Source organism: Osmia bicornis, chromosome 5 (assembly GCF_907164935.1).
Source record: "Osmia bicornis bicornis chromosome 5, iOsmBic2.1, whole genome shotgun sequence".
NCBI classification, from domain to species: Eukaryota; Metazoa; Arthropoda; class Insecta; order Hymenoptera; family Megachilidae; genus Osmia; species Osmia bicornis.
In genome coordinates this window covers 858459-874870 of record NC_060220.1, presented here as the reverse complement: position 1 = coordinate 874870, position 16412 = coordinate 858459, and the positions used below count along the sequence as shown (strand labels likewise).

Here is a 16412-nt window from a genome sequence, read left to right as displayed (position 1 = left end):
TGTACAGCGCACCTTGTGCAAGATCCTGGTACTTAAGGTACCACCGGTTGCGCTGGATGTTGACGACAACGACGATACGACAACGATCGGAATATAACGATATAACGATGTAACGATGTAACGATGTAACGATCAAGTTGAAAAAAGCATATAAGCATGAAAGAAAACACACTTTGTTCCCTTGGCACGTATAATATCGATCACCAGTCACGTTTTTCTACGGTACACGTTCGTGAAGGTAACCATCATCGCGCACCACTGCAGGAGATAAATCCTCTTCGAATCGTGCTACTACGTCCGAATCATGGTCAAATGGCGATGAATTTTTTTTCTTTTTATTTCAAAGAACGGCTGTCACTGATGCACCGACTCTTTTCTTTTTTCGTTCCGTTTTCGTACGGTCGCGTAACAAGAAAACCACCACCGTCCCTCGTTACTATCTTTCTTTCGTCGCGGGCACTGATAATCCAGCGTTATAATGTAACACGAAACAACGATAAGCACACACGAGGTTAAACTGGTTAACCCACTGTACGAGGTGGATCGTTTCGATCGTATCACCGGGTAGAAAAAACAATCGGATCGTTGTTTCTTGCGACACGGGAATCGCCGGTAACGTTAGAGGGTAATCACACATGCGCGTACGCGAAACCAAGTATAACCAGCAGCACGGTCTTCACTCGAAAACTATAACTTCGATGCCGCGAAGCGTTAAGTCGAATTCAAACGAATGAAATAAACGCGCGCGCACACACACTGTAATCCAAACAAATGTACCGCCAATAATGAACGGTATGTAAAGTCCGACGATGAGAGAGTGAGTGAGAGTGAGAGCGTGTGTGTGTGTGTGAGAGAGAGAGAGAGAGAGAGAGAGAAAAGAATCTTCCAGTTGTCGGAACGTACGACTTGACAGCTCGGCTATCTGCGTACGACTAGTTGTCTTCTCGCCTCGTTGCTTTCCCGAAGGGCCCGCCCCCTCCCCTCTGCCGCCCTACCGAAGACACATGGAGGTAGGTAGAGTTGGGAGACCGTCTCGTGAGACACGGTACACGTCACGTATATATCACACAACAGTAAAAAAACGACGAGTGATCGCCGGTGGTGAACGCGAAACACGGCCCGGGATGATGTCTTCTTTCGATCCACGCCCCGCTTTTCCCGTACTTTTATTTTGTTAGGAATAAAAACACACGTTGTCGCGGACACCACGCGTCGTGACGGCGGCACTGAAACTTTTGCTCACAGATCGAAACGAACACGACACGACACGGCACGGCACGACGCGACGCGATTTCGACCGGTAGAAAGATACGCGCTTCACCGTGACACCGTCGGGAATAAAATAAAATTGGCAGAACTGGGAGAATGGCGAGAGGCGCGCACCGTCAGGCTCCTTTGGCGTTTCGGTGGGTATAGAGGAGAGGAGAGAACGAGCGCGCGTGTCCCTTTACCGACGGGCACGGGTCGAGTGTGAGAGCGCGAGAGCGAGAGAGAGATGTACGTCGTATAACCAACACAGCGCACGGCATAAGTGAAAGTGATTCAGCAGCGCATGCCACCGCGCGCGGCCAGGTGCCCGACGAAGTAGTGGAGGTGCCTCCGAGTGCCCTGACTGGTGGGGGGGCAACACGCGGTTCGGGAGGAGAGGGAGTTGCGAGAGAGAGAAGCGGCGGGACAGAGGGACAAGGGGACGGTCGGGAGGTATTGCCGTGGTCGAAGGGATCGAGGGAGGAGGGGAGAAGGAGGTTGCACAGCCGTTGGCGGGGATGACCTACTTACGGAACCAGGTCTATGTCGGCCGGGGAAGTATTGTCCTCGTACGCTCCCGCGCCGGTCTGCCGCTGCCGCCGCCGCCGCCACCGCCGCCACCGCCGCCGTTTTGTCGACCGTATTTGTCGTCGGTGCTGCCGGCGAATACCCGAACGCACGTGTACACGAACAACCCGCACGAGATTCGATCCGAATCGATAAGCTTCTTCGACTTCGATTTGTCGCGAGAGAACCGAAACTATCAAAAATATACTCGCTGTGAAAGATCGTTGTAAAATCTATGGAAATAAATATTTGTTTCGGGAACGATAAAACCAGACGCTTCTCCGGAAGGTCGCTAAGTATCGTTGACTTTGATGCAGCCTCGGTCTTTTCTTTTTTTGTCGCGCGCGAGTAAAATCGAACGGATGGCGGAGAACCCGCGCGAACAACTCTTGCTTTCAAAGAGCACAGGGGAACCAAACACAGAGTCGCGGTAAGCGGGCACAGGGCAGGCGCACAGGCCACATACAGGCCGTGGCTGGGTCAACAGTAACGCCGTTGGCACTCCCCAACAGTGCCAGTGCTTCTCTGTGTGTACGTCGCAGTAGATGTATGATGCGAAGCGGTGGGGAGACCCACTGACCCAGTTCGCTGAGAACATGACGCAGCCGCGACTCACTCCCTCTCGTTATATCTTTCTCTCTCTCTCTCCCTCCCTCCCCTCCCCTCCCTCGCGCCCCTTCACCGTCTCGCACCCTCTACGATCCACCTCGCGCATCCCACCCTCCCCAACCTATCTTTTATCTCTCTCTCAGACCCTGCCCTTACCTCTTTACGTGTTCCGTCACCCTAAACGTGTGCGTACTTTTTTTTTTCTTTTTTCTTTCTCAACCGTATCTTTCTCTTTCTTGCCTTACCCTTGCTCTCTCTTTTTTTCTCTTCGTGCCTCACACGTATCGTCTTTACTCTCTCTCTTTCTTCCTCTAATAAAAATGAACAACGTATTATACTTCTTTCTCTAACGCTACCTCTCTCTTTCTCTCTCCACTCCCCTGTCGTGTAGCTTTGCTTATACACTTGGAGCGTAATTGTCACGCTCTTTTCCGTCCAAGTAACCATGCTCGCCTGCCGTAATAGCGCATACATTTACGTACGCTCCTACCTATATGTATATGCAAGTGCACACGCATGCACGCACGCGCATAACGTGTCATCGATGAATGCACGCGGCAACTACATATTGTAAGCGTGTTGTCGCCATCGTCGTTGTCGTCGCATCCAGTGCACCAGGTTTAGAGGTTAGGTGGCATATCGTATAACCAGCCACTACGATGGATTTTTCCAAAAATTTCCCTCATTTTCAGCAATTAATCGCGTATCGGTGAACTGTGTTCGAATCGTGATCAAAGATTTTTCTACGTACATTACATGGAACTGTATTTAAAAATTCGAAGAAGGGTTAAAACTTCTTTCATAACCGCGCTCGTTTCTGCTGCAACAAATATATTCCAGCCACGAATTCCCGATTCGAACACAATGTTGCGCGTATCACTGATCTTACGTAACCACTTAAAATACGCCATATTCACATTTGTATGCTTAATTATACGAAACAGTAAAAGCAAGGAAAAAAAAATGAAGAAGCGTGGTACAGATTGCGTTCGGATTAAACGAAACATACTGCGCGAAAGAGGGGAAAAAAGAAAGGCGAAAGAAAAATTGTATGTAGCAGCGAAAGAGACGTTGCTCGCAGACGAATGTTAATCACAATGTTTAGCGAGAAAGTTTGCTTTGTTAATCAGCACTGTTTGGTAAAAAAAAGTAAGCCAAATATTGGAAACAAGAACCGCTCAATTTCCTACTGAAACCTTCTTTCCACATCGACCCATTTACGCAACAAGTGAGTAGATCCAGAGCCACCCCAGGGACCAGACAGACAGGGCATTCGTCTAATGCTTAGGGCACTTTCACTCTGAATTTTTTTGATAATAATTTTATAACTTTACAAGAAGAATTACGATAAAAAGAATTTTCATCGATTTTTGCCCCCCAGTTCTTTAAATTCTATGGGGGTAGCTCTGAGGAGAACCTGTTAAAAACGGCCTCTTAAAAAAATCAATCCTACTTCCTTCTGTATCGTTGAAACGCAGGTGCACACGTTTTGTTCCCATCTAAAGCAAATCGGAAACCGATGAGTACCTGTGCGATTTTATTATCTACAAATGAATAGAGGTGGAACCCGTGTGTATTTCGTTACGCGTCACATTCAATCGCTATCATCACGTAGTGACGATAAATAAAAATAAAGGATCGAACGAAAGGGAAAAGGGCCGTGCTTCGGGTATCCGAAAGGGCGGAAGAAGCAACGAAAGAAAGTGAAAGCTGTGACCCAGAAACTCTGGAAATGTAAATGGCGCACACCGATACGTTCGGGAATGATAAATCATTATACCAAAGGTTCTACAGTTTCGACACTCTATTAGGCAGTGATTTCATTAGAATGTACACTCTCTAATTCCATAGAGACATATAATACATTTTATCATATAGCATGCTTCTATAATAAAAATAAAAATTGTAGAAACAATTAATAAATTAATCGTCAAAGTGTTAATTAAATAATGGTAAAATTAGGGCAGCTAAATCTAGAATTTCTAAATGGATAGATCGCTCAATCAAATTAAAACTTTTAATCGATCGATGTCCAATATCGATACATTCGTTGTATCTTGCTTCACCTAGTATATTTGCTCCATCGATAATACACAAGAAACTTGTTCGATAGCGGAGGAGAACACGATAACGACAGTCGCAACGACAAGGTTGTAAAAGTGCGAGTCCTTTACCCGTATGGGTTGAAATTATGTGACCATTATCGGCATTAAGCTATTCTGGGTCAATTAGCATCACGCTGATCCTTTAAGCGCTCGTAGGCGAGTACCAGAGACTATCGCAAGTAATATGCTTCATCCCATAATATAATCAATGAATAATACATTACTATACTATTTCATATATTTGAACAAATGAAACTTGTGTAACCACGGAATCCTGTTTGCGTTATACGGAACGATTTCCTTCTTCTCTACGTGTTTCGCAAAAAATGCGGAAACAACATCGCGTTTCTTCCTCGAACGCACGAAGAAAAACAGACAATCGTAAATGCAGAAATATACATGCAGCAATTCGGAGTATACCAAGTATCATGTCAGTCTACTAAAAGTATAGAGCTCTATTTTTAGGGCACAGGATTACCCTGGTAAATGTATTCAGGACAGAAATGGAAGCAATCTTCCTCAGGTTTCGATCGAAGATGATCGTTAACCAGTGTGATAAGGGAAGAAAATTGTAGCAAGAGAGTAGGGAGGTAAAGTAACCCCGAGAATAGTACATAGTAGGCAAACTTTGAGAATATCAAGCGCCGTAAGCGCACAGCCAAAGTACCGTGCGTCGCCGACTTTCCGGACCCGAATCGTTGGTATGCATTGGGAAGCACGATACTTGGACGAGTTGACTATTATAACATAGCGTATCATACTACGTACGTCCGTTTGCATTGCGGCACCTAACGCGTTAATAAAGAATATTAAGGCCAACTTTGATCCATCGTCGAAAAAGAAAAAAAAAAAAAAGAAAAATCTACCTATATCGTCATCTAGCGTGCGATTACTATCTCGGTGTTAGCTATGCAGGTATGGTATCTGTAACTCGTAATATTCGACGCAAAGAATATGAGACTGGTGTGATCTTTCTCTCTCTTTCTTGTTAGTGTGATGTATCTCTCTTTCTCTTTTTGCTCTCTCTCTCTCTTGCTCGACAAGCAACGTGTCTCGGTGTGTGAAGTGTGCCAAGGACCGCCCCACTCTGCAATCCCATTTTCGAAACTAAAAGTAAAATCTAACTCATTGTGCTGTTACACACACACCCAGAGATATACACAGATCGAGACTCTGTTACCGTAATATATATTTTTGTCATTTCATCGGAACTGTCAAATTCATTTAGAACGAAGTGGACGCAATAATAACTGCTGAAAATTTTGGAGCTCTTTTTCGATCGAATAATTCTACCGACGACGCATGGAAGTACGTTTAGTTAAAAATTTCAGCCTCCCCCGAAAAGAGGGTTAATATTCTCCGTTTATTTTTCAAACGATCGTCTATGGATATTCCATGGATGTCGCTAGAGGGATTTCGCGAATTGTCATTCCGTTGGTGTCCGGGCGATCAGGAAAAGAGAAAAGTAAGGATGATCGTCGAAGAGAGAGAAAACGAGAGACTGTTTCATCCACGAAACGCGAACTGCCGTTTTGCAGGCCAGTTCGCACGTCCTTGACACACTTACCCACATGGGATATCGCGAGACCACGTGTAACTGTGTGTGCATTAACGTGCATGCGCGCATGTGTCTACAAGTACACGCGATCCTGTGCAAATGCATGCCTGTCTCGTATGTCGGCGTGTTACGACGCATTGCACACACACACGGTACATACTAGGAGGGATAGATCCGTGTACGCATAGGACACACGTTGGCGACGAAGATGCGAAGATCGCGCGTGCGCGCATTTCAGCGTGCAAATCCATCGTTCTATGGCAAAAAGTACGCGTAGACCAGTTTCAGTGTAGAAGTGCAAGGATGTACGAGCATGCATTCGTGTGCGGCCATGTATATACCTCAGACGACCCTCTCGTTGCTCGTCGTCTCCCATTTTTATTACCTTGCAACTGGGACACACGATGGAATTCGAAATGGACCTTATGCCACGAACGCGTACCGCGACCGATCATTTTGATTTCAAATTTCAGAATTCCATCAGACCTATTGTAATTTAGTTAATTCTAATCTTTGAGTACTAAATGAAATGGAAAAAATAATTCTTATTTCTTCTATAATAAGATTCAATTGCTCCTTTCTAGAAAGCAACAGAAATTGCAAGGGCAAACCTAAACTACCTGGTCGAAGTTTATGCTCCTTGAAGAGTTATAGAGAGGAGGTTGCTTTCTCGCCAGGGGATCCGGCCCATAAATTAAGGGTAAACGTAAATATTTGGGAAATACTGTCGAGAATTATTGCGTGCAATTCGCAACGGGAGTCCCCAGTGACCCAGTGCCCCGATGACAATATCGTGTCCGCAAGGGGTGTTTGCCAGTTTTCTCTTTTAGATGGAACCTAGGGGTTCGTAAAAGTTTCGTTTCGGTATCTTTGGGAGAAAGCCGAAACGGCAGTAAAGACGACGATTTCTGACCCGTTCCTCTTCCGACACCTTCGAAAATTCAGGTGGAACTTATCCGTGAAGAATAGTCGGGAGCAAAACAGCTACTGTCGATGGTGGTCGAAAGTACCAGAGAATTTCAAACACCTAACGTTCCATGGTGCAACATTATTTTTTATCAAATCCAACGCGACGAGTAAATATTTTAAAACGGTCTCGCTAGTTATCGAATGGAAACAGTTTGCGAGCGGCGACAATAGATTAGAGCTATTATTACCGTCTTTTCTGTTATTGTTATTGTAACAAGTGCTATTCGTTAATTGTTCCATAACAGCCACGAATTCTTTCGCTTTGAATCTAACGATCCTTGACTTAGCAAATTATAATTAAAATAAAATTTGAAATTCAATTCTACGGACATGTGAATCATGTCGCGGGTATGAGTCAACGTTACAAGGCAAAGGATTAAGGGAACGATAAAAAGATGATACTTCATTGCCGGTAAGCGAAGTATCTTTGATGACCAATCGAGATTTAAACTGTTTTGCATGACTGTCTTCTTAATGAGAAACGTTGATAGGGGAGCACACGTGCAGAGGAGACAAGCCTCGCAAAGGTAGTCAAGTCTCGAGCCTCCATAAAATGTGAAAGTTCGCGTTCGAGCGATAGACTGCATTCATTGCCGTTTATTACGAATCATATTTATGTATTTAGTCCAATGCAAGTTTGGTGCGAGCTACCGTGTTGTATGCAATGTATGTATCTGTTCGCAACATCGGCCATTTGATCGTGTACCTTGAGTGGCGCGCACCCACCCCACCTTGTTCCCTTTTTTTTTTTTTTTATTCTCTTTTTATCAGCGATCACGATTAAGAAAAGCCAAGGACGAGTTCGACCTTGACCGAAAAATCTCGGGATACGATTAAAAATTTGCGATCCACGCGGAACGAGCGTGCCATTACGGCGAAAGTAAGTCATCGCGTAGCTATAAATCAATGACGAACGTTTCACCTTCGCAGATAACTGAAATTAGGAAATCCAAACAGAATTTCTGAATCATTCGAGTAGAAATTGGAAAAAAAATGCAACGAGTCAAATTGGATAATCGAGTCGAAGGGATAAATCATCGAAAACTATTAATAATCGGCCTGTCCGCGAAGCGTTAAGTTTTACTACTTCGCCAGTGGATCTGCCATAGGAGGAGCTCGAACAGGATCACTGCTCAAGGTTGAAAAGCGAATCGGGTACACGAGAGCAGTTCTTCGAGAGGTAAGGCCAATAATAATGATCGGCGACTGTAATGACCGGCAATTTCCTGGAGAAACATTTCTGTCCGAGCCAGACGCAGCGAGGTAAACGAGCAAGAACACGATGTCTCTCATAGCAGAGAAACATGAAATATGATAAACCTTCCGCAATGTCACGAACGGACATTGATTAATCTTTGATTTTTACGAATTCTCGCACGATACACTTGTAGAACGCATCTGGAACTTAACGCTACTAACCCTCGAGAGAGAGAGAGAGAGAGAGAAAGAGATTCCGGAAGAGGAAGTATTTGAACGACAGAAGGCCTCGAAATGTCTGATCGGTGATTTTCGAAGGACAATATAGGTTAACGTGCTGCGATGAGTCAAATGCATTATAATATTACCTATGTCGGTATGCCGCGGATGTATTCGGTTAACCTTCCTGCTGGAATTTCCTTATACGATTACGAGCGACAAGGCCTGGAAAAAAGGGCCTGATCTTCGGGAAAATTAGAGAAACCGACGACGAGCAGCAGGCGGAGGTATTTGCCTGGTAGCCGCGTAAACGCATCGACGAGTGCCAATTCCGCGAGCACTCGACCACGGCTAGACGCGGCTCCTCCTCGTGTTTGTCCGCACCTAGCCGCGTATTTATATCGCGTGTAAGACGGTACATTAGACGCAATAGTAATCTCGCGAGTCGGTTCAAGAGCCGCAACACCACGTGAATGGGCGAAAGTTGTTGCCTTCTCTTTTCCGTCCTCCGCGATAGCTGAGTTTCCTCTTTGTCCCTCTGCTCGAGCCAGCTTCGACTCGTCACGCGCGAAAAGTGGCTCATCCGCTTTTACTTTCCACGACAGCTTTCGTTGGCAATGGTACTAGTTACGGTTGTTACGTTAAGCGGTTACGAGAGAGAGAAACAGCCGTTTCTTGTTCGAAGGCATAACCGAGCTAAAGTAAGCCAAACTCTCTTTCTCGCGCTACTTTTCATCCGCACATCTCGGCTTCTCACTTTCGTTCATTCGCCTACGTAATACAGTTCGAATCGGTTTCTCTCTCCTTTTTTTTTGCCGTTCGTGTCGCGGTCAATTTTCTTTAGACAAAGTCCGTGAATAATTTTGCTGTTGGTTTCTTTCGTTACGTAGTCGCGTCCGTTGTACGAGACTAGAGGCGCCACGAGGTGTCACCGAGGCGATTTCAATGGTTTTGAAAATTTCTCAAACTCTCGCGAAATTCGTTCACGAACGACGGGAATAATTTCTCTATCCAGGTCAAGTTGAAGAGTTCGAACTGTCGAGGAAGGACAGTGGCCAGCATGCGGTCACCCGTGTCATTGTTGCTCGTTATTTTTAGCACGTTGGGGAGAACGTTTTTACCCCGTGTTATTATTACTACCAACGTCGTCGTCGTCGTCGTCGTCGGAGTATCGGCTGAAGGATCCACCGATAATGAATCGAACGATACCGCGATGATCCTTTGGATCACTGAAGGCTCCGTTCTCCAGTCGCCCCAAAGATAAGCCTTGGGACAATATCCGAAAATAATTTTTTTTGAAAAACTTGAGCTTCGAAGGGGTTAATTTACACCCTCTTCGGGTTCCCAGATGGAACCCTGAGAAATGTGGCATGAGCCCCTGATCGATTCGGGTAGACGAATAAACGGAGAATTGTTGGAGAAGGGAAGAACAACACGACGACGCCTTGAATCTTTCCCCGGCATAATTGTACGTTTAATAAGCGCTTTATCAAAGGCGATAATACGGCCGATAACGGTATGTAGGTCAGTTTGATACGAGTGACCTGATTCCTGGCTGGCACCGCCGCGTTACCAACGCTTCTAGATCCGCATGCGTGCCACCAACGTAGTACAATTTTATATGTGTACTTATAGAGCATAATTCTAAGCTCTCGCGTATCCACGTGCATGGCCACCCACCTACACCGACGCGATATCGTTTCTAATCCAAGTTACACACACGTGCAGCTGCGTCTTTGTTTGAGCCGGCCAACAAGGTGTCCGAGGTGATTGCGTGTAAACACGCACGCAACTCTACTTTTAACCCGGCATTTTTATTCTTGTGTATCAGCCGAACGATTCGACACGCGACTACTTAAAATTGGTACAAGCTTTGAACTTGTTACGATAGTCTCGCTCTTCTAACAGACGGATCGTCGAAATTTTTATTTTTTTATTTTTTTTGTATCGATGATAAAATTATTATTTTTTCTTTTCTCTTTACGACAATAATTTGCTGTCGTGCAACGAATCGTTTTATCGGTTCGCACTCGAAACGTACGGCTTCGCGAGAACGCGCGCCGACAACTAAACTGCGGATGTTCATGCAAATACTACATATTTTTTTATATAATATTTCCTGTCTTAACCCCTTTAGCGTGTTTCTATGTTTCTTGATTTATGTAATCTTTCTCATTTCATATTCCGATTCGTAATTCAACGACAGTCTACATCGGATATATGACCGAAAAAAGTTGTTAAAATTTAATTACATAAAGATTCTATCTGGCTGTTATCGGTAAGTTTTGCTCAATTTTTCTAAATAGGCCAATATTTATGCTCAAAGTCGCGAACGAAATTTAAATATTATATTTCATGTTTTTCCTGCACATCATATGTGCATTTCCATTGCAATATTTTCTTTTTACACTGGTGCCATATGATGCAACGTTTTGTAAATTTAATGCTGCAATTACGATGCCACAAGTGACTTTGCTTGTACGAGCACCTTGTTTATTCGCAATGATAAGGAAACAACCGTGTGCAATAATTCCGGGAAATGGTGGATTTTTTTGGAACTCATGGTTATTTGAGTTCGAAAAATCAATGGTTTTTTAATCGATCCGTAAGTATAATCTTTTCAAGATTCCCTTCTGGCAAAGAATTAAAATTTTCCGCAAGCGTCGTTAACTGTTTATCAAATATTACCGTCCATTACATAATTACCCCTATCTTATTTTCTTTTTTTTTCATAGTTTTACCTTACGATAGGCAAGCGCGACGCTTTCGTCATGCACCGAGACACAAAGTGCAGCTCGCCAACCAGAATTAATTCGCTTGACCCATTTACCCGATGCACTTGGACCACCTTGTACTACCGGTATCGATGTGTGTTAAAAGTGTGCCCACGTGCGCGCGACCCGTCTCTTCTTACTTTTTTCTTCACCCGGCAATGCGCACCTTTCACAGAAATCCAACTTCCTTTTTCTACCTAACAAGAAACGTCGACTGAACGTTTGATGATACGACGTGACATCGTAGGAAATACGAAGAGGAAGTTGATAACCAAGTGTTCCTTAGCTACTAGCCCCTAACCCCACGTCATTTAAGCGAATCAACGACAGACTATTTAACCCTTTCGCTCCGGAGCGGTTCGAGTAAAATACTTTGAGATGGAATTTTGTAAAAAAGAAATTCAACACGTGGGGTAAACCTACTACCTAGTATTCGAAGACGTAAAGGGATGTGGAATGCCTGTAGTACAGTAATAGTCTATATCGAACGACAAGAGCAGAGACAGATAGACATAAGAGAGGAGAGAAGAGAGAGAGAGAGAGCTCTCGTAGCGGCGCGCTCGTGCTCCTGCAACAACGTCGCTCTCTCGGTTCTCTCATTGACCTAGTTACCCAGTACACTTGACCGCACTCCGCGTCCCTCCCTCCACCCCACGCCACATCCCTGCTTCAACATCGCCGCCCTGCCCCTACTCTCTACCCTTCGGAGTGGCGCGGCGCGCCGCCTCTGCTCGCGGACAACTAAGCTTCTCCCCTCCCCTTCTATCCTCGCCGTCACCGTCACCGACGCCGTCACCATCGCGTCCGCGTCGTCGTCGTCGACGACGCCGTGGCTCACCCTTGCCCCTACTCGAACGGTTCGCTTCGTCGTCGTCTTTTCTCTTTTAACCTTTCATACCTTTTTTGATTACCGTTTACACCCAGAGTTAATACCGCCGTTTCCAATTAAAAGGGTTGATGATAAAAATCCTAATATTTTCCCTCTCTACAAGCTCTAGCATTGGACTAGGTTCCATTGAAATCTCCTTTTGAACAGGTAGGGTCGAAACGTAGATTCTGGACCACGGAGCAGGTTTTATTCACCTCTTCTTTTTCTAAAGAGAAGGCATTGAGTCGAGCACCTTCGTCCAACAGCCAGAGGCGGATCCGAAAAGTTTTAACGATGATACGCGTAGATTGCAGGTATTCCGAGAAAATTGCCTGGGATCGCTATAAATATCGCGGCGGTGCGATGAGTCAAACTGCTTGGGGAGAAAAGCGTGAAGACCATGGGTGATGCAAGGGAAACGGCAACCCATTAATTCCATTTCTTAGCCGTGAAGATTTCTACACTGCAATACGATGTACGGTAGATTTAAGATGCGACAACTGGTCCGGGTACACTTGGGTGCAACGTAAATTTACCAAAAATCAAAGGCTCCGCTGCCTATACTTACACGTTGCACCGGAGTGCAATTGAATGACCGACTACATACTTCGTACCGGTTTTCTTCGCGTTCAAAAGAACCGATCGCGTATTACGCGCTGGGAAAAACATTTTTAAAGCTCGCACCGGCAACTGTATGGTTACTAGACTGGAATTCCGCTCGTGCAGGGAACGCGGTTGGCTCTTACCGTCCAATTAATGCACGTCGAATGGTAAGAAGAGTGCATAACTCGCAACCCCCCTTGGAAACGAGTGAATCCGCTCGTAAAGGTAAATTACATCGGGCGTACAACAGACGAGGCCGCTTTCCTTGTAACTTTCGAACGAAAGTGCTCGATTTTTGGTCGATAATCATCGATTCGACGCTTGAAACGAGCCATGGGCTATCTCTGAATCAGACAAGCCAGACCGAATGCGCATCGCGTTTAACGTAGTCTTCGAATCTGAAGAACATCTCGGACAACTCATTTGCTTGATTGTTTTGTAATGAGGGGGGTAAATGACGGGGTAAAAAAAAGATGCGGATACCTGTTCGCTGAAACGTACAAGCAAAACATCGATACTGCACGATATCGATCAGATAAGACGCTCGATAGCCCCGTATCCTTGCAACGATATTTTCGTTATTATCCGAGATTATCCGAACGCGAGGCTTCGGGGAAACGGCTTAACGATCAATTCGAAAACAAATCTTTTTTATCGTTTTTCTCTTTTGTTACACAATCGTGTGTTGTACTCGATGTAGATGCGTACGAGTAAATTTCCTAAATTAAACTAAAGACAGCAGGCAATTATCATTGAGAGTGAGTTCTTATAGAAACTAGGTCAAAAAATTCGAATCCTCTGAAACGCTGATTTCTGCACGTTTATTTAACTAAACTGGCGCAGCGGATCAAAGTTAATTCGGGATTAAGAAAATTCCGCCTTCTTCTTCTAACTGTTCTTACCTTGCACGAATAGTCTAATATTAATTCGGAAAGCGATAAGTAAACAAAGGGTTAAATCGGAGTCATCTTTCGCGGCGGATACTGTTCGTTCTACGTCAGCGCCTCTCTGCAACGAGTTCTCGATCGTATCGGATCCGATCGATCGATCACCGATCGCGAGAGCAGGTAGCACAGAGGCCGCAGACCGACAGTGAGCAGTAGTAAGCAGTATACCGCGAGTAGTTAGCTGCCTCGACGTTGCACCGGTGTGCAGCCTTGAGCCTATTCCACGCACGAAAGCCCCCGCCGCACGCCTGGCTGCACGCTGCACTTCACGTTCAGACCCCAGACTGACTAAGCTGACTCGAAAAAACCGCGCCAACCGCGTCTATCCGCGACAATATCGGGGGCTGATGGTAAATTTAGTTTTCCCGCATCCGTCCGACATCACGCATCCCTTTCCTTCCCTTTTTCCCTCTTACATTTCCATCCTTATCTATTTCTGTACGATCATTCATGGATTATTCGAAACTCGTCATCCGTGAAGCGACAATGTCCTCGAGATTGAGCGCGGAATTAAAAAAAAAGAAGAAAAAAAAACACTACGAGTGTTTACAATCGTTTTCACGTAACCAGGTTTACGGTAAAAATCGCTCGAAGATAACTGCATAAACGCAAAGTGCATCTTTCGTTCGGATTTCGTCGAACAGCCGTGGAAATCGTAAGGAATGTTCTTTTTTCGGGGGGGTGGATGGGCGGGAAAGAAAACATGCAACGGGGGCGTGTAGGCATCATTATTGGTGGATGGTCGATAAAGTTAGAGCGAGAGATGGACAGTGTGTAAACTTGCTCCCGATTTAGAGCCGAGCCCTTTTTACACGAAGCCAAGTAGGCCATGCGCGAAGGATGATGACGGCGTGGAAAAATATAACATTTTACGAACATGCAAGCGTCGTCGTGGTATCGCTTGCATCGGTCTTGCGTACACCACAACCGGCGAATCAATACTAGAAAATCACACGGCGGTGCTTCTAAAAAGAGACTGCTGATCGCAGAGCCATTCACGATCGAACGAATACGTTGACCGAAAATAACCGCTGCGGTCTAACTTGGAAATCGTTTTGCAAACGTAGAAAACCGAGTGACAAAAATATTCCTTTTACCCATTTCTACAATTAATAATTATACTATCGTATACTATCGTAATTAAAGGAAAAACAATCTTCGAGTTCCATGAATCGAAGATTTCTAAATCCTTGACAATTAACCGATAACGAACTTCCTCCGTGATGTGTGACAATGCCGTATGTTAGGCGTGAAAAAAAGGATGGAGGAAAAAGGTTGGTTGGTGACCGGGTGTTAAGTGGAATGATCCATCGCGATCCAACTCGGTCAGACGCGAGGCATGCACGAGTAGAGCGAGTTGTAAAGCAACAGTGCAAAGTAGCGAGGGCGACGATTTCGCAAAAATTAATCGCGGCCATAAATTTATCACGTTCCTATCGTGAGAATCGCGGTGTTCCTCGGGCCGCGTACCTGTGGCTTGCGATGTAAAAGCGGAATCTAGGCCGATATAAATAGGCTGACACACCACGGAATAACAGGTAGCCTTAAACGCCGCATTACCGCCGCGAAATATATTCACAAGAAAGACGCAGCTCTGACGCACAAGAGGGTCCCTTTTCTCCCTCGAACCTTCCGGGCTTGCGAAACAAGCCAGCTAAGACGCTAACGAAGAGCGATCCGCTTCAAAACCCGCCAGCTTTGACGTAAGCTCTGATTCTTCGTATTTTTTTTTTTTTTTTCGTCTTCTTTTTCTGTTCTGTATGCACGCACAACGAGCACACGTACCACAAGAGTTTGTCGGAGCAACGCGTTTCGCTCCGTTGCGCCCATCCGTAGTCGACGGAGTACGGGAGCAACGAGAAGACGAAGACGAAGACGAAGAAGAAGAAGAAGCAAGAAAAAACTCCCACCGCTTATGGTCCGCGCTGTCCCAATTCTGCCGAGCACCAAAGAGCTTCCCTTCTCGAGTGGAATGAAAAGAAAGGAAGGGAAAATTACGGTACGTCCGCGCGTAAATAGTAGCCTGTCTCTTGGGTGTCGCGGCTTTATCCCTTGATAGTTCTATACTCGAGCCTGAACCTTTCGTGAATTAAAACTCGAGCGAACATTTTTCTTCTTTAACGCAGAAAGAAACGAATTGTATTTCTAACAGACAAGTGGGCTGTACTTGGAAACTGTTGTAATTGCACGCGTAGGTGTGAAAAGTAATTATGATTCCTCGACATTCTTGGAAGAATATCAAAAGGGTGTAAAGAAGAAATCGGGTGTTCGTCGATGAACGAGTTCTCTGACACGTGTAAGAATATTCAACGCACCGACACGACACACAATGTAGCCGAGACAACGCGTTTTGCTTCGGTGCACTTAGCTTTACCTTTACCTTTGTGTCGTTTTTCTCTTCGTCTGTGCCCCCGCCTGGCTGGCACGGCCCGGCCCGGCCCGGCGGCAGGACAAAAAGGCGAACAGCATAAAACCCCCTAGCAGCGGCGTAGTCGCTATCCGTATATATCGCCACTGTCCCAATTCCGTCGAGGTATTGTGTCATTCGATTTTACTTCGGCGCACACGAGCCGTCAGACCGGCCGGCCGGCCGGCACCGTTCTCGCTTTCGCGTATTTTATGCGGGGCATTAATGCATGGAAACGATGATACGCGAACGACACATATGCATTATGGACGTGCGTTTACATTTGCAACGTTTGCTTGGCCCGGGAATCCTGCACAGCCAGCTTCGCAGCCCGTGGCTCG

General features: G+C 45.5%; 1 protein-coding gene across 1 annotated transcript in view; it reads right to left on the bottom strand.

Moving 5' to 3' along the window:
- Positions 1-667: 667 nt before the first annotated feature.
- LOC114882792 (ras-interacting protein RIP3) overlaps positions 668-16412 on the bottom strand; it is a 36117-nt gene continuing 20372 nt past the window's right edge. The window contains exon 3 of the mRNA XM_029199823.2: positions 668-756. Within this exon, the coding sequence (XP_029055656.2) occupies positions 677-756 (80 nt within the window). The 3' untranslated portion in view covers positions 668-676. The remainder of the gene's footprint in view (positions 757-16412) is intronic.